This window comes from Zosterops lateralis (assembly GCF_965231275.1).
Source record: "Zosterops lateralis genome assembly, chromosome: 10".
Taxonomy (NCBI): Eukaryota; Metazoa; Chordata; class Aves; order Passeriformes; family Zosteropidae; genus Zosterops; species Zosterops lateralis.
Genome location: NC_139770.1, coordinates 19,729,027 through 19,753,865, shown reverse-complemented (window position 1 = coordinate 19,753,865; position 24,839 = coordinate 19,729,027). Strand labels below are relative to the sequence as shown.

General features: G+C 54.5%; 1 protein-coding gene across 2 annotated transcripts; it reads left to right on the top strand.

Moving 5' to 3' along the window:
* The first annotated feature begins 7,158 nt into the window (after positions 1-7,158).
* Positions 7,159-24,407, top strand: EFHD1 (EF-hand domain family member D1). 2 transcript variants are annotated; one of them, XM_083868972.1, is made up of 4 exons: positions 7,159-7,215; positions 15,850-15,997; positions 21,708-21,842; positions 22,826-24,382. In XM_083868972.1, the coding sequence occupies exons 2-4, from the start codon at positions 15,884-15,886 to the stop codon at positions 22,958-22,960; spliced, it is 384 nt and encodes a 127-aa protein (XP_083725098.1). In that variant the 5' UTR covers positions 7,159-7,215; positions 15,850-15,883; the 3' UTR covers positions 22,961-24,382. The 2 variants fall into 2 exon arrangements, with proteins under 2 accessions (XP_083725098.1, XP_083725097.1); XM_083868971.1 differs by lacking the exon at positions 7,159-7,215 and adding an exon at positions 8,035-8,379 and having other exon boundaries at positions 22,826-24,407.
* Positions 24,408-24,839: the final 432 nt, after the last annotated feature.

The following is a 24,839-nucleotide window of genomic DNA, read 5'->3' as shown; positions in this document are numbered from 1 at the left end:
GCCGCCGGGACCTCCGGCCACGGCTGCCCCGGCAAAGCCGGGTACGGCCGGCCAGAGCCCGGCAAAAAAGGAGGTCAGAGGCACAAGTGGTGGCCTATGGCAGCGGGTATTCCCAGGCACTGGCCCATCCAGGTAGGAACCAGGACCAAGCCTGCTTAGCTTAGGAGACCAGACGAGATCAGGTGTTCTTAGGCTGGCAGGGCCCCAGGCACCTGAGCAGCCCTCGCCGCCGCTCTTGAGCACGCACCACCGGCCCCCCGCCCTGCCCCACCGGCTAACGGCCACGCCACATGCCAACCGGGCCGATCCGTGGCAACTCCATCACCTGTAGCCACACCCGAAACCTCGCGAAAGGCCTGCCGGACCCCCGGGCAGAGCCCGGCAAAAAGGGAAGCCTCCGGCACTCGGCAAAAAAGGGAGGCCTACAGCACCCGGTATTCCCAGGCGGTCTCCCATCCAAGTACTAAACGGGCCCGACCCTGCTTAGCCCGGCAAAAAGGGAAGCCTCCGGCAGCCGGCAAAAAGGGAGGCCTACAGCACCCGGTATTCCCAGGCGGTCTCCCATCCAAGTACTAACCGGGCCCGACCCTGCTTAGCTTCCGAGATCAGACGAGATCGGGCGTTCTCAGGGTGGTATGGCCGTAGGCAACTGAGTAGCCCTCGCCGCCGCTCTCGACCACCAACCACCGGCCTCCCGCCCTGACCCACCAGCTCACTGCCACGCCACACGCCAACCGGGCCGATCCGTGGCAACTCCACCACCTGTAGCTGCACCCGACACCGCGCAAAAAGGCCGCCGGGACCTCCGGCCACGGCTGCCCCGGCAAAGCCGGGTACGGCCGGCCGGAGCCCGGCAAAAAAGGAGGTCAGAGGCACAAGTGGTGGCCTATGGCAGCGGGTATTCCCAGGCACTGGCCCATCCAGGTAGGAACCAGGACCAAGCCTGCCTAGCCTAGGAGACCAGACGAGATCAGGTGTTCTTAGGCTGGCAGGGCCCCAGGCACCTGAGTAGCCCTCACCGCTCTTGAGCACGCACCACCGGCCCCCCGCCCTGCCCCACCGGCTAATGGCCAGGCCACACGCCAACCAGGCAACTGGGTGGCAACTCCACCACCTGTAGCCGCACCCGACACCGCGCAAAAAGGCCGCCGGGACCTCCGGCCACGGCTGCCCCGGCAAAGCCGGGTACGGCCGGCCAGAGCCCGGCAAAAAAGGAGGTCAGAGGCACAAGTGGTGGCCTATGGCAGCGGGTATTCCCAGGCACTGGCCCATCCAGGTAGGAACCAGGACCAAGCCTGCTTAGCTTAGGAGACCAGACGAGATCAGGTGTTCTTAGGCTGGCAGGGCCCCAGGCACCTGAGCAGCCCTCGCCGCCGCTCTTGAGCACGCACCACCGGCCCCCCGCCCTGCCCCACCGGCTAACGGCCACGCCACATGCCAACCGGGCCGATCCGTGGCAACTCCATCACCTGTAGCCACACCCGAAACCTCGCGAAAGGCCTGCCGGACCCCCGGGCAGAGGCCGGCAAAAAGGGAAGCCTCCGGCACTCGGCAAAAAAGGGAGGCCTACAGCACCCGGTATTCCCAGGCGATCTCCCATCCAAGTACTAACCGGGCCCGACCCTGCTTAGCCCGGCAAAAAGGGAAGCCTCCGGCAGCCGGCAAAAAGGGAGGCCTACAGCACCCGGTATTCCCAGGCGGTCTCCCATCCAAGTACTAAACGGGCCCGACCCTGCTTAGCCCGGCAAAAAGGGAAGCCTCCGGCAGCCGGCAAAAAGGGAGGCCTACAGCACCCGGTATTCCCAGGCGGTCTCCCATCCAAGTACTAACCGGGCCCGACCCTGCTTAGCCCGGCAAAAAGGGAAGCCTCCGGCAGCCGGCAAAAAGGGAGGCCTACAGCACCCGGTATTCCCAGGCGGTCTCCCATCCAAGTACTAACCGGGCCCGACCCTGCTTAGCTTCCGAGATCAGACGAGATCGGGCGTTCTCAGGGTGGTATGGCCGTAGGCAACTGAGTAGCCCTCGCCGCCGCTCTCGACCACCAACCACCGGCCTCCCGCCCTGACCCACCAGCTCACTGCCACGCCACACGCCAACCGGGCCGATCCGTGGCAACTCCACCACCTGTAGCCGCACCCGACACCGCGCAAAAAGGCCGCCGGGACCTCCGGCCACGGCTGCCCCGGCAAAGCCGGGTACGGCCGGCCAGAGCCCGGCAAAAAAGGAGGTCAGAGGCACAAGTGGTGGCCTATGGCAGCGGGTATTCCCAGGCACTGGCCCATCCAGGTAGGAACCAGGACCAAGCCTGCTTAGCTTAGGAGACCAGACGAGATCAGGTGTTCTTAGGCTGGCAGGGCCCCAGGCACCTGAGCAGCCCTCGCCGCCGCTCTTGAGCACGCACCACCGGCCCCCCGCCCTGCCCCACCGGCTAACGGCCACGCCACATGCCAACCGGGCCGATCCGTGGCAACTCCATCACCTGTAGCCACACCCGAAACCTCGCGAAAGGCCTGCCGGACCCTCGGGCAGAGGCCGGCAAAAAGGGAAGCCTCCGGCAGCCGGCAAAAAGGGAGGCCTACAGCACCCGGTATTCCCAGGCGGTCTCCCATCCAAGTACTAAACGGGCCCGACCCTGCTTAGCCCGGCAAAAAGGGAAGCCTCCGGCAGCCGGCAAAAAGGGAGGCCTACAGCACCCGGTATTCCCAGGCGGTCTCCCATCCAAGTACTAACCGGGCCCGACCCTGCTTAGCTTCCGAGATCAGACGAGATCGGGCGTTCTCAGGGTGGTATGGCCGTAGGCAACTGAGTAGCCCTCGCCGCCGCTCTCGACCACCAACCACCGGCCTCCCGCCCTGACCCACCAGCTCACTGCCACGCCACACGCCAACCGGGCCGATCCGTGGCAACTCCACCACCTGTAGCCGCACCCGACACCGCGCAAAAAGGCCGCCGGGACCTCCGGCCACGGCTGCCCCGGCAAAGCCGGGTACGGCCGGCCGGAGCCCGGCAAAAAAGGAGGTCAGAGGCACAAGTGGTGGCCTATGGCAGCGGGTATTCCCAGGCACTCGCCCATCCAGGTAGGAACCAGGACCAAGCCTGCCTAGCCTAGGAGACCAGACGAGATCAGGTGTTCTTAGGCTGGCAGGGCCCCAGGCACCTGAGTAGCCCTCACCGCTCTTGAGCACGCACCACCGGCCCCCCGCCCTGCCCCACCGGCTAACGGCCACGCCACACGCCAACCGGGCAACTGGGTGGCAACTCCACCACCTGTAGCCGCACCCGACACCGCGCAAAAAGGCCGCCGGGACCTCCGGCCACGGCTGCCCCAGCAAAGCCGGGTACGGCCGGCCAGAGCCCGGCAAAAAAGGAGGTCAGAGGCACAAGTGGTGGCCTATGGCAGCGGGTATTCCCAGGCACTGGCCCATCCAGGTAGGAACCAGGACCAAGCCTGCTTAGCTTAGGAGACCAGACGAGATCAGGTGTTCTTAGGCTGGCAGGGCCCCAGGCACCTGAGCAGCCCTCGCCGCCGCTCTTGAGCACGCACCACCGGCCCCCCGCCCTGACCCACCAGCTCACTGCCACGCCACACGCCAACCGGGCCGATCCGTGGCAACTCCATCACCTGTAGCCACACCCGAGACCTCGCGAAAGGCCTGCCGGACCCCCGGGCAGAGCCCGGCAAAAAGGGAAGCCTCCGGCACTCGGCAAAAAAGGGAGGCCTACAGCACCCGGTATTCCCAGGCGGTCTCCCATCCAAGTACTAACCGGGCCCGACCCTGCTTAGCCCGGCAAAAAGGGAAGCCTCCGGCAGCCGGCAAAAAGGGAGGCCTACAGCACCCGGTATTCCCAGGCGGTCTCCCATCCAAGTACTAACCGGGCCCGACCCTGCTTAGCTTCCGAGATCAGACGAGATCGGGCGTTCTCAGGGTGGTATGGCCGTAGGCAACTGAGTAGCCCTCGCCGCCGCTCTCGACCACCAACCACCGGCCTCCCGCCCTGACCCACCAGCTCACTGCCACGCCACACGCCAACCGGGCCGATCCGTGGCAACTCCACCACCTGTAGCCGCACCCGACACCGCGCAAAAAGGCCGCCGGGACCTCCGGCCACGGCTGCCCCGGCAAAGCCGGGTACGGCCGGCCAGAGCCCGGCAAAAAGGGAAGCCTCCGGCACTCGGCAAAAAGGGAGGCCTACAGCACCCGGTATTCCCAGGCGGTCTCCCATCCAAGTACTATTGAGGCTCGCTGCCCTGCATCTTTCGAGAATTAAATACTGTATGTCCTTGTCAGCTTGCTGTGGCCGTCGGCTTACTGTAGTCCATGAATCGTTCACGTTTGCTGTAGCGCCGGGTACACAGGCGTCTCGGAGCCTCAGCCGTGTGTTTCGTGTCTGCAGAGCAGCTGTCGGGGAGCCGTCCCTGGGGAGCGCAGCGCGGGCCCGTCCGAGCGCCAGGCGGTGATGGGGCCTCAGTTTGGCGGGAACAGGCCGTGTGGAATCGGCGGCTGTCATTGGATAACACGAGGTCGGCGGGTCGCGATTGGCCGATCCATCGCCTTCCTCGTGCTGGGATTGGCGGCGCTTTCCGTGGCCCGCTGTGATTCCCCTCCCCTGCCCCCCAGGCCCTGCTCCGGCCTCACAGCCCGTCCCCTCCTGCGGGCCCCTTCCCGCCCACACCGGTCCTATCCCACCCACAATCCCTTCCCCTGCCCTCTAGCCTCACCTTGGCCCCCTGTCCCTTTCCTGGGCTACAATCCGTCCTCCACCCCACAGTCTCTCTCCCAGCCCAGAGATTGTACCCTGGCCGTCCTTGGTGAGCATCCCTAAAACCCAGTGGAAGAATCTCCACTCACTCCATGGAGGAATATATTAGAACCTACTATTTGTAAAGTGGACCGGAGTGTTGTAGTGTGAAGGAGCTGACTCCCAGTGATATGCTTGCAGGTCAGTTTAGCACTTTATCTGTTAAATCTTTTTGTTACCAGCAGGTTGATTTGAGGCTAGCCTGCCAGATTTAGATAGTGTGCCAGAGTTTTAGCATGATTCAACACCAGAAACCATCACATATTGCCCCTCTCAGCCCACTATTGGTAGCTTGCAAAACAGGGCATTGTTTGAGTTGTTTCACCACATTTCAGAGCTGAGCATCCTATTCCAGCCCCACAGTGATTCTACCCCCAGCCACACAGGATTTATCCAGCTCCAGAGTTTCCATTGCCTCACATCATTTTGGGTGTGGATTCAGCCCCAGGGGCTTCAATATACCCTCTGGCCTCACAGCACTATAACATTTATTTTTAAAACATCATATATCTAGTAATAGAATAAAAAAATCGAATAAATAAAAATATGGCAATGCAATAGTATCATTAAGTCCTAATACAATTAGAATAATGTAAAACTATGAGAATAGACAATATAACAGGATGAGTAGAAAATGAACCTGGATCTAGACCCAAACTGATATGGAGCAATGGAAATGGTGGGGCTGGAGGTGGATAAATCCCATGGGGAAGGGGATGTAGCTGAAGCTTGGGGGCTACAGGAGCTGCCAGGGGACTTCCAGCCCTCCCAGCAATGATACCACCCATGAGCTGGGAGTGGAGGTCTCAGGGCTGATCCTGGGGCTCAGAGCCAGCTCAGGGGCACCTTTTGGGATGCAGAACCAGGGGCTGAGCAGCTGTTCCCAGCACCCAATGCTGGCTGAGGGGTCTGTGGGCAGGTGGGGTGCAGGGCAAGCTGTGTGCTGCGGGCCAGGGCTCATTTGCCCCCAAAGTCGGGGCCCCATCGGGATGAGTGCAGCAGCTCATAGAGATATTTAAGTGATGACAGCTGTTGATTCATTGTCTTGTCAACAGCATGGGAACAAAGTGACAACCAGGAGCAGCTTTTAGCCAGAGGCAGTGGAAAGCTGAGGAGTTGGAGCTGAGGCAGCAGATCTGGCTGTGACAGAGATGGCAGGGCTTAGGGTGAAACCATTGTGGGGCTATACAGGGGCTATGGGGCTGGAATAGGCACTGTGGGCTGGGGCTGGAATATGGATTCTAGAGCTGAAGCTGAAATTAAGATCCTGCCTTAATCCAGGACCAGCTTCACATGGCAGGATCAGGAAGACGCAGAGCTGGAGCAGAAACACCAGGACTGGTGGAGAAATAAAGCTTGTGGGCTGGAGCGGGAATCACTGTAGGGCTGTGATAGGGCTGTAGGGCTGCAGCTGGGATAGGGACTATGTGGCTGTGATAGGAATTATGGGGCCAGGATAACAACTTTAGGGATGGAGCTGGAATCACTATAGGGAAGGGAAGGGAAGGGAAGGGAAGGGAAGGGAAGGGAAGGGAAGGGAAGGGAAGGGAAGGGAAGGGAAGGGAAGGGAAGGGAAGGGAAGGGAAGGGAAGGGAAGGGAAGGGAAGGGAAGGGAAGGGAAGGGCCTGCCTTACCTTGCCTACCTTTCCCCTCCCCTTGCTTACCGCTTTCCTTGACTCTCCTACTCTTCCTTTGCGGCGGTCTCCCACCCACGGCCGGAGTAGCCTAGAGCTTCATTTCCGCCAGATGGCAGCCTGGCTTTGCAGTTGCTGATTTCACCCTCAGCTACTCATTTTTCCCGGGCACCCTGCAGGCACAGAAGCGCCTTGTGTTGCTGGGCTCGTTATTCTTCAGGGCGGCCAGTGACCCTAGCAGAGCTCCCCGCTCTCCTCCCCATTCCTCTCTGGTGGAAGGAACGTCTCTCCGTCATAGACGTGGCACCGCGTGAGGACGATGTGGTGTGGGCATAGCACACGCACCCCATGCACACAACAGCCCGTTTCCAGGCTGTCCTGGTGCGATATACCTGCAGCGGCCTCGCTGTATCACATGCTGCGGAGAACCTGCAGCCGTCCTGACCCTGCCGACCCCCGCTGGGGCAGTATGCAGGGGCGGGGTGGCTACAAATGGCCTCACCAGTCATTTTCTGAATAGGTTTGATGAAAGAGCTTATCCAAGAGGGTCAACTGCAGGTCACCACTTCAGAGAACTGCTTACTACCTGCCCGGAGGTGTCAAACAGCCACATGACAGAGGCTGGGGCCGGTTCCCCGTGACGCACAGGCTCGGGCACGCGGGAGCCATAAGTAGGCGGCGTGTCCGAGCTGGTTCTTTTCTCCCCCTCCTCCTCCCCGGTGGGTAAATCCCATCAGCCGCCACCCTAAACCGGCGTACGCCAGCCCTAATACCATCCCGGGTAGGCCATCAGGCTCCCATCAGCCGGGCGAGGGGCTGCAGTGCTGGGAAGGACAGCCCTGGCGGAGCCGGGGGACAGCAGGGATGGCGCGGGGCACTGTCCTGGCAAGGGGGACCGGGAGGTGGGAAGAGGCCGCCGGCGGCCCATGTTCTCTGGGGAGGGAGAGGGAATCCAGGCCTGAGCCGAGCTTTGTCCTGGGCTAATTTTAGAGCAAGGAGGCAAGAGAAGGGAGGCGCATAGAAGGGTTTAAGGGGTCCCTGTGTCCTGGTGCGGGGCAAGCCTGATCTCCGCCGTCCCTGCAGCGCCTGGTGAACCGAGAGGATGCTGCTGCTCTCCCCGGGGGCGGGGGGCTCCCGGGTCGGGCTCGGGGCTCATCTCGTCTCCCGGAACGAGCGGAGCAGGCAGCGTTGTGGGGTGTTTGTGGTCTGTGCATCCCACGGCCAGTGCAGCGCCCTGCTCTGGGGTGCAGGGGGGATCTGGAGAGAACCCTATCGGTAGAGGAATGCATGGGAGAGTGACCATAGAGTGGGGAGCTCCCTGCATGAGGATGTGAGGAGACGGGCTGTGTGGGGGTTTCTGCTGTGTGGGAGAGTATCCATGTCAGAGGTCAGCCTGGGGGAATTCTGGCGCACCACATCCGCGGAGGAGAACCCCATCCCATCCTCCAGACACAGTAGCGACAACCCCCCAACTTCCCCCCTCTTCCACCCCCGCCGTGCCTCCTTAAGTGCCCGCCCCGTCCCGGCCTCCCTTCGCCCGCCCCGCCCCGTCCCGCCCCGCTCCCTCCGAGTGGGGGAATAAAGTTGCGCACCGGGGCGGGCGGCCCCGGCCGGAGCGGAGTCGAGGTGTGCTCAGCCGGCGGCAGCGCCGGGCCATGGCCTCGGAGGAGCTGGCGCAGAAGCTGCAGCGGCGGCTGCAGCTGGAGGAGAGCGGGGCAGCGGCGGAGGGCGAGGTGGAGGCGGTCAAGGGCGCGGTGGAGGATGCGGAGGAGCGGAGCTGCCTGACGGCCAGTGCGGGCGCGGAGCTGAGCGCCAAACTGTGCCGGCGGCAGGACATCAACGAGGGCGCGGCGCAGCCCCGGCGGGCCGCCGTCTTCAACCCCTACACCGAGTTCAAGGAGTTCAGCCGCCGGCAGATCAAGGACATGGAGCGCATGTTCCGCCTGTGAGTGGGGCGGGAGCGGGGCGAGGGGCTCCGGGGCTGGGGCTCTGCTTTCCCCCGGGGCCGCTCCTGGGCCGACCCCCGGGGCACATCTGGAGGAGGGCTGCCCGCTCTCGGCGGCGTGCTCGCGTTTCTCCGCGGTTTTGCGGTCGGGCTGGAGGAAGCCGCGGCGCGTTCCTAGCGCCATCTGATCCCCAGATTGTCCCTGGGTTTTGCCGGGGGGGCTCTTAGAGTTTGCCTGGGGCTCAGCCCTGCGTTAGCTCACGGCCTCTGCTCTGCCTGGGATTGGGACGGTGGCTGTTTGTGGTGGATCCAGGAGCGATGGCTTTGTGGGACGCTCTAGGTAACGGGGGGCTGTGAGAGCACAGGCGCTCTTCCGCCCCACACCCTGGGGCAGCAGGTGGGTCTGTGTGCCGGGGCCCGGCACAGGCGCTGGACGTTGCGAAATCCGAAACAACTGCGACCCTGAACGCCCCCAGCAGTCCTGCTGGCTCTGCCCGGCAGTGTCCTAGCTCGGCGCGCAGTCCTGTCTGCCAGGCTTGATGCTCTCTCCCGTGCACCCAAACAAAGATTGAGCTCAGCTTCCTCTTGCTACCCCCTTCGTGGGGGCTGGGAGGGGGTTCCCCTCCCAGCAGGAAGGTTTGCATTAAAGTCAAGCTGCTGCTAGCAAGAGGGAGAGCTGCTTCTGTAAGCAGAAAGGTTTGGCCTTCCCCGGGGCCACAATCCTGCCCTTTTCTCCAGACCCTATCCTGGCTCCTGTAGTTAGGCTGTGTCTGGGTACCTTTGTCTGTGCTCAGGTTTCCCTCCAGTACCACAGACTCATGGGCTCTTGGGGAGCAGTGTCCTCCCAGCCCTAGGACAGGCTGCGAGGGAGCTGCTCCTGCCAGGCAGGAGGTGGCATCATCATAGACCAGGGTGTGAAGATGTATTTCACCTTACGGAGGTGACTGAAGTGAGATTTGTAACTTGTAAGATCATTGTTCTCCTAGCTGAAAGCTTTCTCTGGCACCGTGGATTGTTGTGAGGAGATCAAGAGCTGGTTGAATGCTGCCAGCTCCCAGCACTGCGGGGTGTTGCCTGTCCCAGCCAGGCTGTTGCCACAGGAGACCAGGCGATGGGCTTTTGTGCGCTTACTGGAGTTTGGAGTTCTTTGTTGCACAGGCAGCGCTGCGTTGGCAGCTGGTGCGGGAAGCGAGGTGGTCCAGGCAGGACTGCTGCTCCACTCTCTTCTGTGTCCCTTTTGACTCTGCTTAAAGGAGATCCCACTCTGTGGAAGGCTGAGACATGGTGCTGTGAGGACTGGAGGACAAACAATGCAGGCAAGGCCCGAAAGCTGCAGGTGAGAGCAGCGGCACTGCCGCAATAGGGAAGACGAAAGGAATGGTGGTGGTTTTGAGAAATAAAAAGTGGAAGAGCTGAACTGCAGCCTAATTTTTCAACAATGACGTGATTAAACACCAGCCTCGTAAGCAGGAAAAGCTAGGCTTTGCAGTTGAATGCTAATCAGCTGGTCAATGTAGCTGGAAAGCATTGCATACCCTGTGAGAACTGCTGATGCCAAAGGGGGAAGAAGATGGGCTGCATGCTCCCCTGTTGTTTTTCCTGGACATGCAGCCAGTAAACCATGTCCTGGTGTCCACTGTTACAGGCACTTGAGGTTTGCAGAGGCAGAGGATCTGGTCTTTGGTCCATCTGCTGCCCAGTGACCTGTCTCAACTATTGGCTGACATCACGTGCTCCATGAGGAGAGGAAATGTTCCCCTTAATTCCTGTCAGTCAGAGCTTGAGTTAATGTGATTAAGGCTTTAGTTCTCTGTATGGCTTATTGGCCCTGGCCACTACATCTCAGGGTCTTTCTTACATCCCTCTTTCAAAGGTTTATTTTTTTTCCTTTAATATCTTTTCATTGCCACAGGATGCCAGGTTTCCACTATGAAACTTCCCATCAAAAAAAAAAAAAAATTCAAATCAGTTTGGTGGGACTTTTAAATCTGTAGTTCAGACTGAATTTGAGCCTGTGGTCCTGTGCATGATGTGGGCTGGGTCATGGTGCTCCAGCTGAACAGATGTCCTAGTGATAGCAGCTGCCCTGAATGCCTCTCAGGGCATCCCATGGTATAGATGGTGGCTGTGACTGACAGGGTGGAAGCAAAACTCATCTGAAAGTGGGACTTCCCAAAATATAGTGCTCCATCCAGTCTGTGTGCTGCTAGCTATGCCAGGAGCATCCTTCCAAAGCAGAAATAATGCTCTTTGCTCTGGCTGACACAGTTGGGCTCATTTTTCCCCTTCTCTTGTCCAAGCCTTCTCTTGTCCACATCTCTCCTTTTTGGCCTCATTCCACTGGAGATGGGGTGCAGGTGTCTGCTGGAGTGCTGGGTGCAGGCAGCTCTCAGGGTGGGTATTTTTTTGGCAGAAGCCAGGAAGTCTACAGCTCAGGCTAATTATAATGTGACCTAATTAGCTGCCTATTCTGACAATAAGTGAGGACTGTGATATGACTGTGACATGATAACCTCTCTTTCCCAAGCTGTCTAAATGAACTCTCAGGGCCTCTGGAGTCTCACAGCTCCCCTTGGGGCCATCTTTGTCCAGGAAAATGGCAGAGGGGAGTGTAAAAACCAGGCAGTGAGACTCTGCCTGGCAGGAATGACCTTTATGAGAAATGTAAGGGGGAGGAAAACAGCAGCTTCATCTGTGGGGTGCGAGGGAGTGGAGAAATTCCAGTCTTGCTATTGCTTTTTATATCTAGGGAATTTCATGTGTTGCCTACACATTGTATAAGTGCCTTGCATCTGGCTGGTGGGAGAGGCTGTGATGTCCCATTGCCCTCCTGGAGCCACTTAGCAGCCCCTTTGCCAGCTGCCCAGCCTCATCGGACATGTTGCAGCAGAGCTGCTCTCTCCAGCTGTTGTGTGCTCCATGTGACCAGCTGTCTCTGGTCTTTGCCTGGCTGTCTGGGCTTCCAGTGGACAGGGAGGTTATTCCTGTGCCGACTCAGCCTGGGCCTGCAGGTCTTGCCCAACATCTTGGGGAAGATCTTAGTGGAGGAGACTCTCATCTTGCCCTCATGTCCCTCCAAGAGCAGGATAGCTCCTGCCTGGGCTGGGGAGGATGAAGTTGTGTGAGGCTGAGGAACCTGTTCCTGTCCACACCCTTATATGGAGGAATTGTTTCCAAAGCTTTTGGCAATTTAATAGAATATTCCATTTGGAATGGACCACCAATGATCACATTTGGTTCAACTGCCTGATTGCTTCAGGGTTGACCAAAAATTAAGACCTGTTATTAAGCACATTGTCCAAATGTCTCTTAAACACTGACAGGCTTGGGACACTGACCACCTTTCTAGGAAGCCTGTCCCAGGGTCTTACAACCCTCTCAGGCTGAAAGAAAGGCTTCCTCAGGTCCAGTCTGATCTTTCTCTGAGGCAGTTTTGAACCATTCCCATTTATCCTATCACTGGATATCAGGGAGCAGAGATCAGCACCACCTGCTCTGTGTAAGGTGAAACACAACGCTCAGAGGGAATAAAGTGCTACTTAGGATTTGAAATATTTAAGAAGAGATTATTACTTCAGCATCATTATTCCAACTGCTTTATTTCAAAGCTTCAATTAGGCCATTGCAGCATACAGGAACTGCAGATCAAAGTACAGTTGCCCATAGTGTGTGAAGCAAGGTAAGGTGCAGCAAACATGTACAGGAAGGGCAGCTCTTCTCAAGAAATGTAAATGTTTAGAAACTGCTCTTTGATCCTTCAGGATCAATGTTATCTCATTCAATTGTCTTTTTTTTTTTTTGTTAAGTGGGGCTTTAGAGGCAGCTGGAAGGTGACTGCAGAGTTACTACAGGTGACACAGTCCTTGCCGTCTCCTTTTTCCTCCCTCCCCTGATCCCTCTTTCTTCTGTGATGTAACTCCCCCAGCACCTGTGTTACACCACTGCAATGCTTGTACTTGGGCAATAATTGTGTGTAACAGACTTTGTGTTCTTAAGCAAGTCTGTTGAGCAGGTATTCCCTCCTTCCCCCTGATTTTTGTCTCCTGCTTTCCTCTCTCTCTGCTTCAGCAGCCAGGCATGCTCTGCAGTCCGGGTGGAAGCAAGCCAGCCTGGGAATCTGGGTGCATCCTTGTTGCAGCAGATTTTGGCAGCTGCTGTTGTGTCTCATTTGCTGCCAGGAACGCTGCTGTGGCAGCAGTGTGGCAAAGCTTTATCACAGCAGCCACAATGCCCATACCTGCCTGCAGCATCCCAGCTGTCACAGGTGGGATCTGCTGTAGCCATGGCACAGACCTACTGCTGGAGTGGCCTTCCAGTGACATGAGACATCTGTGCCTGTTGGCACAATTCCCCTCTGTCTGTAATGCCTGCACATCACTCGGGTGAGGCTTGGCTTGCACCCCAGGGAGCTTTGAGCCTGAAGGAAGCAAAGCTGTGGTGTCACAGCAGGACAGTGGGTGATGGTGGGGTTCACCTGAGTGCTGTGTGCTTTTGCCCTGCCACTCCTGGAGTACAGGATGGGATGGCTCCCCTGGGTGCTGGGGTGTATTTAACTTGCCCTGGTGCCCTCTTCCAGCTCTGCCTGTGAAGGTGATGGCTGTCCATCACCAGGGCAGGGCTGTGCTGCAGGCAGCTGTGTGTGAGAGGCATCCGGGGCTGGCTGAGCCCAGGGCCCTGAAAGGGGGCTCCCAAAAGGCAGACTGGGAGTTTTATGATCTCTCAAAAGGCAGACTGTGGGGTCTTTGGTAGGACTGAGGTGTGCTGGGAGCATCAACTGACCAGCAAGGTGCAGTCTGCATTTTTCCCCTCAGTATTGAATGCCTGTGGTCTGCTGGGGGGGGGTGGGGGGGAATGAATTGTGCTGTTTCTTGTGCCCTATAAATATGCCTCTCCCTAAATAGTCTGGCTGCGCAGCAGCCGAGCGGCTGTACCCGGGTCCTAAAATAGTTCAGCTGTTCTAGGAGGTGAGGGGGCAGGGAGGGAATGAAGCAGTTTGCAGGGTGCTGCTGTTGGGCTTCAGTGCCCCTCTGTCTGGCTGTCCCTGAGTGCAGGGGACTGGTAACCTGATTTCTGGGTGCTTCTGAGCACCAGCTGTACTCTGGCTCAGCATGCTCAACACCCATTGTGTGGCTGGTACAGAGCGCTGCTCTGCCAGGCCCGCTGTTGGCAAGACCCCATTTCTCACAATCCTGGCTTTGTCCTGCCTCTCTGCAGGGATGAGCCCTGAAGCTGTGCCCCATGCTTAACCCTTTCAGGGCAGTGTACTGGCCCCTGGGCCAGTTTACTTGCAGGTAGTATCCATAACAGGAGGGTGAGATGAGCACAGCAGGCTCAGCCTGGGCTTGTGCCCTACTTCTGCCTTCATCTCTGTTACCCAGAGTTTCCATGTGGGGCTGGGCAGTGTCCCAACCCCAGATGAGCAGCCCTTGGAGCGGAATACATTGGTACTGTTTTGTTTCTGCACCCACCCAAAGGGCAGCATGAGCCTGTTGGGCCCCCAAAAAAGCCAACCCCACGTGCCTCTCTGCCATTGCACGTTTTGCTGCTGTGTCTAATCAAAGGCACTGCATCTCCAACAGTGATAGCTCTGCACCCTTTCTCCCAAACTTGAAAGAAAAGCAAGTTGGCAATGAAATATTGCATGTGCTAAGCTTCTGTGATGTCTAGGAAGTGCATCTCAGCGCTGGGTTGCGTAATGCTGTGAATGTACCTTAATTAACTGACACCTTCCTTGCTGTGAAGAACCTGCTGCACTTCTTCCAGTTGACATCCCAGGTCTGTGACCTGGTTTCTGCTCTGATGAAGGCTTCTTTCCTAGTTTTTCAGAAGGTGGTCCAGCCTGGTGGGCTCATGGGTTTGCTAGGTACAGAGTGTGCAGGCAAATTGGTAACAGGGGCTCTGTGCCAGCCTAGTCTGGCAGTTATGTCCCTGTCATTGAGAGTCTCTTAGTCCTGGGACCCTTGGAAACTAAGAGTCACAAAGAGTATCAGAAATAGTTTTGGGGTGGTGGGACTCTGGAAAGTCATGGAGGCCCCCTAGTTTGGGGGAAAAGCATGCTGTGCCTGTGCTTGAGAAGGCAGGGGCAGAGATCTTGGCTGCAGCTCTGCCTTGTGCTGCTCTTGCCCGTACGCAGTTTGGGGCTTTGTTCATGCCTTCCTTTGCCACAGCTTCCTCTGTGGCTGTGAGGTTTTTCAGCTGGAAAGGGCTTTCTTCCAGAGTCACCACAACTGTGCAGATCTCTCTCTGGGATGGCTACAGACCTCATTTCTTTGGAAGGGAGCTGACAGTCAATGAAAGATGATGGGTGGGAGGATTTGACTAGCTCCTGCCCACTGGAAAGATTCAGCACCGTGCCTGGGGTTTCCTTCTGAATTGTTGAAAGGATTTAACTCTGTCAGGGTTGAGATGATGTCAGGCTGTGTGCCAGGGCTGAACCCAGCTTGGGAGCCCTGCCCTGTCCTCTCCTGTGAAGCCCTAGCTTTGCGCTAAGCCTGATGGCAAGACCAGGATGAGAGAGGGCTGTTGACTGGCAGATAATAGAGGGCCCATCCCTGCAGCTTTTGGACTTTGAAGCCGATAGCCCTGGTGGGTGTGAAGCGTTTGCCTGATGGGCCGAATGCTTTACCCACACCCACAGCAGATGTTGGGAGAAGTTGGTGCACAGCCCCAGGCTGTGCACAGCAGATCACTCACTGCCTCCCCATTCCTAAAGCACTTCTCCCCTTGCACGCATGCTTTCTTCTGATGAGTCCTTGCAGTCCTTGGTGCTCCACTGGGAGCATGGTCCCACTCAAGTCTTGCTCCTGGAGGTGGGCACTGGTTTCCTCTGCCAGCCTGTCCCTGTGCTGCAGCCCTGGTAGCACAGGTCTGGCTAGGATTGCTGTGCTCCCCTGAGACTGTCTTTCTGCTCTGCCTGGGGACACAGAGTAAACAGCTGCCCTGGAGCAGGTGCTTGTAGTACAAAAGCATTTTGGAGAGCAAAGATGTTAACAGCCAGAGGGGAGGAGTTTTGCTTACAAAGAAAGATTACTTTCTGCCAAGAAGTTCTGCTTGGTCTCTGCTCCCTGTTTCTCCTTGAAACTAGCAGTAAGCCTGGCAGCAGCTGACTCTGCATGCCTTTCCCTCACTATGTTGGTGCATGGTGTAAGCTGAGGGCAAGTTACCTTTGTGCTGGACAGGGAAGTGGGTGAAATGGAAATTCCACTGAGATAAGCTGAGTTTCTCCATGCTCCTTCTGTGTGGGTGATTTGGTCTGAGCTCCCCTGAGTACTTCTCTCTGCGGTGAGACAGCTCTGAAAGCTGACAGCTACTTCTCTGAGCTTAATATATCTCAGCACTGGCCATGTCGTGCAGCTTCCCCTCCCCCCTGAGCTTTGAACCACACAGTGACTTTATCCATGTGCATGGTTCCTCTTCTGGGGAGATGTGTATGGGGATGATGGTTGACCCCTTCCCCTTTGCACCCTGCAGGTATGACTCAGGACGGGATGGATATATTGACCTAATGGAGCTGAAGCTGATGATGGAAAAGCTGGGAGCCCCGCAGACCCACCTGGGGCTGAAGAACATGATCAAGGAGGTGGATGAAGACTTTGATGGAAAACTCAGCTTTCGTGAGGTGAGGGGGGCTGCAGTTACAGACAGGGATGTGGCTGCAGGATTGAAGGAGGAGGCAGGTGGGTCCTGTATTCTGTGGGCTGTGCCCTCGCCCCTCTGCTTTTCCAGTGGTGGGGTGCAGTGGAGAAGCTGGTGAGCTTCCCCATGCCAAGGGCTCAGAGCATTCCATCTCCACATGGAGGTCATGGTACCTGACGCCAAAGCTCTCCAACCTCCCTGCTTGCTTTGGGAGCACATTTGAGCCCTGTTGCAGCTGCTGGGAGTGCTCACTGAGCTGCTTGTTATAGCTGGAGGGAGTTATGTCCCTTCAGTTTCCAGGTCTCATTGCTTGGCTCCTGTGGTACAGCAGCTGAGGCCTCATTGCAGGTGCAGTGCAGGAGCTCTGCTTGGAACAGCTCATCTCATGGGGCACAAAAGGCTCTCTCCAATTTGTATTGGAACCCTCTCTGCATCATGCAGTGACCAGCCATGGCAAGCTTTATGGCGGGTGGTCACCTCCCTGCAGCAAGGAATAAATGTGTGGATGCAGTAGTTTGGTACTGCCCACTGGCTCAGCAGGGACACAGCTCAAACATGTCTGTTACCACTGTATTGTGACAGCTGGGAGGACAGGCCAGGATCCTCTGCCAGGCAGAGGAAGAGAGGAAATTTGAGCAGTGACCTACATGCACTTGGGGGTGCTCAGATCATCTCAGCAGGAAGGGGGAACCCAGGTACCAAAAGCTCCTGTTGCATCATCTCCTCCTCTCAGTCTTTGAGAGCTGGCTTGGTCACAAGCAGATGTCACACTGTGGCTTTCTGAATTAATGCACAGCCCTTTAGGTAACAAGAGGAGGGGCAGCACTGCTTATGTCTTGTACTGGTTTTGAGGGCTGTGCTGCTTCCTTCTGTCCCATGGGATGCCTGTGGTGGGCCCCAGCAGCTGGGCTCCCTTCTACAGGCATGATGCTCTCACCACACCTCTTCCAGGGTAGGGCTCAGAACGTCAAGCTCTCCATTGTGGGAGTTTGAGAGCTTTGGCAGTTCTGGGAGAGAGGATGAGCAGCCAAGGCCTGTGACTGGCTGGGTTGGTTGGGGCATGAGGGGTGACTGTCACTCATAGAGCTGCTGCACCATCTCTCCGTGCTGGCACATCCCACCATCTTCCTCTGCTTTTGTGCTCCAAGGACTTTGCTGGATTTATTTCACTGCAAGAGGGCAGCAGGAAAAGACAGGGGCTAAAGACTTGGGTTATAAGACAGGGGGAAGGGTATGCAAATCTGGGAAAGGAGAGCCTGTGCCTGAGTTCCCTGCTGCCCAGTCAAAGGTGAACTGGAGGTAGAAGAATCCAGTGGAGCAGGAAGAGCATGGTGCCCATGGCCCCAGGCCACTGATTGCCAAATGACTGTGGGATGAGGAGCTCTCTGTTCTGTGTGCACTCTGGGCCACCTTTCATTCCAGGTGAAGAGCTGGGGGCAGCCTCCAGGCTTGCTGCAGGGGCTCTCTCCCATGGAAGAGAAATGCCTTTATCCTCAAGGCCCTGAACGGTGCTGTCCTAGCCTCAGTGGCATGGGACAAGTGGCAGAGCAGCTTCTCTTCTGCTGCCACCTGTTTGGAGCACAGCCTCCTGCAGGGGTGCCTGTGCTGCCAGCCACTGGCATGTGGCACACAGCAGCTGGTGCTGTTGAAGAGTCTGGCCAGAAGGGAAAACAATGGTCATGCAACTGCAAGCTTGACTGGCCCACAGCCTGGGATGAGGGAGCATCACTGGCAGAGCTCTGGGGACAAATTACACAGCAGCTTTGGCAGACACCCAAAGCTTCCTGTGGTGGAGAGGAGCAGGATGCTTCTTGCCTTGCTGCAGGTGTCCCCTGTCCAGCTGCTGTGCCATCCCATAGGCCTGTCTCATTCTGCTTCTCATTGGTGGTGACATACAAGCATGTGGAGGGTGGCCAAGCTTACTTGGTTCGTTCAGATGATACCAGGAGAAACCTGTTTTAAATGCATGTCTGAACTCAGTAGGGTGCAACTATGGTATTGGAGGGCTCCTGTCTGCCTATCCAGAGAATACCAAGTCCTGGCATACCTGCCTGAACATATTCTTCTTGCAGCCTGGCCAGAGAATTGGTAGGGACCTCTTTCACTTGCAATAGATCACCTTTTTCTACTGCTTTGAGTAGTGTCCTCCCATCCCACATAAGCTGTTGCCTGGCAGGCAGGCTGCTGATGAACCACAGGCCCTGTTAGTAAAGCTGCCTTCTACCATTGACCTTTGAACATCCACCAATACATTAACAATTAACTGTAGGAGACTCCTGCTGTGACTCAAGCAATGAAATTTAGGCTTAAAAAGATTAGGTGTACTGGAGGGGGGAAACCCACACCTCTGACTGTCTAATTCCATCATTACCACAGGAAACCAGAGTTAATTATTGTGATAGTAATGTGTAATTGGAGCTGCTACCTAAAACCCACAGAAATCCACCCACTGCCTCTTACACCCTCACCAGCTGAAATGTTGACCCATATGATGTGTTTGCTACCAGGGTTGGTGCAAACCACATCCTTACATAGTGCTGCTTTTCTGGCAAGTTGTTGCAAGGCTGCTGCTGCCTGTCAGTCCCACATCTTTCCTTGCATGATGCCCAGCCTGGCTCTGTGGGGCAGGTCTTGGATCATGAAGGATGTGAGAGCAGATACAATTTACCAGATTAGTGGGTTGGAAAGTGTGGGTCGTGTTGTCCTCTTTGAGATCAGAGGTTTGAAAGGTGCCTTACCTACATTATTTACTTTTGCCTTTCTGTTGACATTTCCTTGAGACTGAGCTGCACATGGTGTGTCCTGGGCCCAGCAAGGGTGTTACACAGGCTGGCAGTGGGAGCTGAATGCAGATTGCTGGTGTTCTCTAGTTAGTAAGGACCAGTACCACAAGGTAAGGTCATAAGGTGGGCTGCAGGCTGTGCTGGAGCAATTGCTGCTGAGCTCCTGTGGGAACCAGCATGATGTCCCCTAGTCCACCTTGCTGGATCCTTGGGACTGACATTGTGCCCTGTCCACCCTAACCAGTGTCTTAGTCCCAAGTTTCCTTTAACTCAGCCTGCCCTTTGTGGCCACAGCAGCCCATATGCTGGACAACTGCTGCCCCATCCCTTAGTCCAGGATGATTCATGTTCACTTACACTCATGACGCAGTCCCTCCCTAGGTGACAGCTGTATCAGACCTTAGGATTGTGCTGCCTCCACTGCTCTTTTCCAATGCCAGGAAGTGGGACTTTCAGGGTGGAGCAGGAGGAAGCATGACTAATTCCAGCCTAGCTGCCAGCCCTCTGTGTCACAGTGCCTGGTGGTGTCAAAGGGGAACTAGCCAGAGCCCAGTGGAACTGAGCAGAGGAAGATGTCTTGGGGAGGATTTGGTTTCTTTCTGAGCAGGATACTTTGCCTGTTCAGCAGTGAACCATTTATTTCTTACATGTGTGTATTAGGTTTGCATGGCCAGGTTTTCATAGCAGGGGGTCTACAAGGAGTGGCTTCTATGAGAAGCTTTTAGAATCTTCCCGCATGTCTGGTAAGCCAAAACCAGCTGGCTCCAGGACAGACCTGCCACTGACTAAGGTGAGCCAATCAGGAATGATAGTAATGCCTCTGTGATAACATATTTAATAAGGTTAAAAAGTTATTGTGCAGAGGTAACTATGGCCAGAGAAGAGAGAAGTAAGAATATGCGAGAAGAACAGCTTTGCAGACAGCCAGGTCAGAGAGGGAGGAGCACGAGGTGATCCATGTGCTGGAGCTGAGGTTCCCCTGCAGACCATGGTGAAACAAACAGGCTGCCCTCCTGCAGCCCATGTAGGTCCATGGGAATGCAGAGATCCACCTCCAGCCCATGGAGGATACCCATGCCAGAGCAGGTGGTTGTCTGAAAGGAAGATGTGAACCCATGGGAAGCCCATGGTGGAGCAGGCTCCTGGCAGAGACCTGCAGAGCTGTGGAGAGAGGAGCCCATGCTGGAGCAGGGGCAGGACTCTTCTCCCTGCACAGTGGCAGGAACAACCTGTGAAGAACTGACCATAACCCCCATTCCCCATCTCCCTGTGCCACTGAAGAGAGGAGCTAGAGCTGGCAAGGAGGGAGGGGTGAGGAGTCTTTAAGATTTATTTTACATCTCATTATTCTGCTCTAATTTTGTTAGTAATAAATTCAATTAATATCCCCAAGTTGAGCCCTTTTTGTCTATGACAGTATTTTGGTTAATAATTTCTCCAGGTCCTTAACTCATGAACTTGTTATATTTTCTCTCCCCTATCCACATGAGAAGGGGAGTGATAGAGTGGCTTTGTTAGCCTGGCATCCAGCCAGGGTCAACCAACTACAGTGTGTTTAGAAAAGGAAAAGTTCCTTTCCCAAGCCCAGCCTGCTTTCTGCTTGCCCTGTGCTGAGCACTCAGAGGTTAAGAGGCTGTTGCATGGAGCAGTGCCTGGTGACTGCCTGTGCAAGAGGGTGGCCAGCGCTGCTGTCATCTCCACACCCTTCCTCATGGGAGGCCTTCCCAAACTCTTGCATTCCCACCAGCTTCTGCGAGCAGCTTGAAGCAGGGCTGGCTCAGTGTGGCTGCTGGGACTCTGCTGCCCTCCTCTGGGACAGCACGGGCTCTCCGTGGGAAACAGCAGACTCCCCAGCCTGGCAGTCTGAGGAGAACAGCGCTAGAAATATTTGATGCTCCTGTGCAAAGGGATTTCAGGGCACCCCTACGTGGTATCTGCAGCCCTCTGGCCTGGCCTGAAGTGCTGTATTGACGCAGCTTTGTTGCTTGTGCTCCTTTTGTACCTGAGTGGTTTGTCCTTGTATCTGTTCTCTCTGCGCTGTTCTGAGCACTGAGACACCTCCTGGGGTCACCAAGAATAGCAGGGAATTACAGGACCTCTGCAAGTACACCTGGAATTTTCACATCTTAACCTGGAGTTCGGTTGGCAGGAGGATGGTGGTGCAGAGGTCTTTATTTTTAAGCAGGCAGGTTTTGTTCCTTCTTTAAAACAGAAACAAGAAGTATGCTTTTGTGGATTTAGCTATAATTCTCTTTTTCTGTTTGTTTCTCTTTGCAATTCACTTCCCAATTCACACTCTGCTATAGTGACTTTGGATTTGTTAAATGGCCACGGTCCAGTGCAGGACAGAAGTTTAACACCCACTTGCTCTGTGGACACTTGTTCAAGCCACTCTGTCACAAGGTCATGCTGTTCTCTCTAAAAGGACTGCACTGCTGCCTTGGTTCAGGGAGCCAAATACAGAGGTGTATTTTTCCTGCTTTCATTGTCATGGAATGTGACCTAAGTCCCTAGAACAGTAGGGAAGCTGGTGGAGGGCTTGTGAATACACTATTAGGGTGTGGGGACATAAAGAGCTATACCTGAGCCTGCCCAATGGTTGTATTGGCAGGTGCAGAGGTGGCCTCCTTCCTCTGGCCACATAGCAGCCCAGGCTTGGTAGGAACTGTGCTTTACCAGGCCTCTGATTCCCGGGAAACCTTGTTTTCCTGTGAGATTCCTACTGCTTTTATTCTGTAACAGGACTGTGTACTGAAGCACAGGTTCCTCGGTGCCACTTGCTTTACATAGACCTGGTTTCATATGCTCTGAAATGTGAATTCCATCCCTCTCCAGGTGATTGTGCTGTTTGTATTTTCAGTTGTTTGAGCCTCAGTGAAAAACTTGAATGTTTCCTGTCTGTCTTACTAGTTCCTGCTGATTTTCCATAAAGCTGCAGCTGGGGAACTCGAGGAGGACAGCGGCCTGTTGACTCTTGCCAAGCTCTCGGAGATAGATGTATCCATTGAGGGAGTCAAAGGAGCCAAGAACTTCTTTGAAGCTAAGGTATGGTGTGGCACAGAGGAATATGAAACTCAGCTGTAGCTGAATCTCAGCTACTCAGTTGTGGCTGAGTTTCCTTTCAAATTTTGTTGGACTTTAGCTGTGGAGCCTTTCTGTGGCTCAGTCAACACACCAGAGCAATGTAATTCACAGTCTTACCCTGGTAGAGCTGATTTGCTGACCTGTGTCCATGTGGCGGGGACTAGGTGGCTGACAGCTTTTGAAGACAAAAGTGTCATGAAAACTAATGCAATAGGGACAGATTTTTCCTATTTTGCAAAACCTCCCTCAACCAGAACAATCTTGAGTTCAATGGTGAACGGAGTGTTTTGGAGTATAGGATTTCAGACATCTCTTTCTCTGTAACCTTTGGAATCAAAATCATTCTGCAGGGTCCTGGGGTTGGCAGAAAGAGCTGTACGCCATCCGAAGCTGACAAAGCACCCTTTCTGAAAGCTCTCTTGGAGAGAAAATAATCCTGCTTGTTTATATAAGAAGTTTTTTCCCAAGAGCCTAACACAGCTATTGCACAGCAGATGTACTGAGATGAAAGCTGGAAAAATAGCCAGCAAGTAAACAATGTCTCTTTGATCTGCAGATTATCCATGGTGTAGTATGATGTTCTCAGCTTTGGCTGTGATTCAGAGTGTTTTCTGCAGTAGTTTCTCCCACTGCATACTCACAACCTATGCTCTGCTGCCTGCTTATGGAAATAATGTATGTGACCCAGTACTGATGGCCTTGTTTTGGTCACTTGTTAGTGACTTATTATTAAGTGACCTTTCTTTTGTTGATGTTGAAGTCGAGGAAGGTAACAGGTATTGGGTGTAAATACCTAAGCACTGCAGTGTAATTAATACTTGAGCTATCCTGACAGAGGATCCCAACAAGCAGTTCTGTGTTGCTCATCTGGGAGCAGCTCAGGCTTTGGCTCTCCCTCTGATGCAAGGCTTGACACTCATTTATTTTCTCTCTGTCTCATAAAGGCTCAAGCCCTCTCCTCAGCCAGTAAGTTTGAAGCAGAGATAAAAGCTGAGCAGGATGAGCGGAAGCGGGAAGAGGAGGAAAGGAAGCACCGCCGAGCAGCTTTCAGGGAGTTAAAGTCTGCATTTACCCAGTAACCAACCAGCCAATATGCACTCTGAAATTGCACACGACCTGGTACGTTTCCCAGATCAGGGCTCTGCCTGGACAGAACTATTGGATCCTGCCTAAAACTCATCACAGCTTTGCTAGCCTTCCTTTCCTGAAGATCCTCCTGAGCTCCTAAGGGCACAACTCTTGCAGTTACTATGCATTTATAATGATGTGAATAGTAGGAGCTGTGTAGGGTCTGTTTGCTCTGAACTGTTACGAGCACATCACCCTAAAGCAGAAACAGCAGGTAGCAAATCATGGGCGAGCACTGACAAGAGTCATGCTTGCCCACTTCATTCTTTCCTATTCATCCTTTTTCTCTTAATCCTGTATTAATTCATTCCTTGCTTACCGGCAAATAGTGAGGTCTTGTGTAAATCAGGGTGTACAAAGTACAGCTTGACTTCTGTATATTTGTACTGCTGTTGGGTGTTGTCACCCTGTTCTAATTCCTCAAAGCCCCGTGCCACAGGCACCGTGAAAACACTGTGAAGAGAGAAAGATAATTACTAGGTACATGGATCAAATTCACTATCATTTCCTGTAGCATTTTCTGCCACCCAGCATGTTGAAGTCTTCCAGTTTCTCTTCTCTGAAGTGCCATAGTAACAAACCCTTCAATAAGAGGCAAGATTTCCCAAGACTTCAAAGGGAAGGAGCTGGCTCTCTTAAATGAGGAATAGAAAACTGAGTTGCCTGACCATTTATCTTCTTTCACATTCCATCATATTTAGTGTACTGTACAGCTTCACTGTTATTTTCCAGCCTTAGGCAGCTGTATCTGTTTTTAGGAGTTATTGTCAGCTGGACAGTGCAGTCGGATGGCACACTGGGGTTTTCTATTTGGAAATTTGCTCATAGCCTGAATCATGAAGGTGACATTGATTTCATTAGAGGCACAACAGAGGACACCAGCACAGTATACTGAGCAACCCCTGCTCAGGGAGCAGGGAGGTGATGAGCACATTTAACTGAATTGAATTTTGAGGGCTTGCATTATACTATTAGCCATTTTCTCTTGGAAACACAGGAAACTTGCCCACAAATGTTGAGATGCCCCTGCTTGTCTGGGTATAAACACTGTCAGTCCTGGCAGGGGAACTCCCCTCAGAGATCTCTCTCGAGACATGGATTTGCTCAAATTCTGCCTCTGGTTTTGCCCAAATTTGTGGCAAAATGTTAATTTTTTTTTTTCCCAGGACAAAACTCACCAGTCATCTTTTCACTTGTCTGTTTTGCTTAATTAAACTGTGAGCACTAAACTGTGAGCATGGAATAATAAATAGAAAAACCTCTACTCTTTAATGTCAGGTGAAAGAATTGCTAAACGATTAAACTGTGTATATATCTTCACAGATTATATTTTATAAATCACGCTTTTTTAGCTAAATATTTATAATTAAATGTTTTTATACTTTACAACAAAGCAGATAATTTCATCTTCAATTATTTCTCCTGTTGCTGAAATGTAAAAATAAAGCATTGTTATCTCCAGTCTTGTCTGTGGTTTATTTCAGGTCTTTGAATAGAGCATTTTTCTCAAATTACAGCAGTCATCCCCAAAGCTCAGCATCCTGGCTTGGATGAGTGGGGGAAGTGTTCAACCCCTTCTTGATAACACTTCCTCTTCTGCACAGCAGTTCTGGAGTAAAAAGCCTGAATGTTTGCATTTCCTCAGAAAGGGACATGGCTATGTAAATACTTGGAATATTGCCCACTGCTAAATGTTGACATCTGAAGGTTGTCAGCCTTTCTTTATCTTAAAATAGCCTCTGTCTCAGGCCCCATAGTGCCCCGGCTGGGAGCTGGGCAGGTTGCTCCAGCTAGAATTCCTTTTGCATTTCCTGCTTCTGCCTTTATTAA

What these genes read in the sequence shown, in the direction of transcription:
- EFHD1 (XM_083868971.1), top strand. Translation starts at nt 8,090, where the DNA reads ATGGCCTCGGAGGAGCTGGCGCAGAAGCTGCAGCGGCGGCTGCAGCTG. An exon ending in ATGGAGCGCATGTTCCGCCT is followed by an intron (nt 8,380 to 15,849) that starts GTGAGTGGGGCG and finishes TGCACCCTGCAG; the next exon opens with GTATGACTCAGGACGGGATG. An exon ending in AGAACTTCTTTGAAGCTAAG is followed by an intron (nt 21,843 to 22,825) that starts GTATGGTGTGGC and finishes TGTCTCATAAAG; the next exon opens with GCTCAAGCCCTCTCCTCAGC.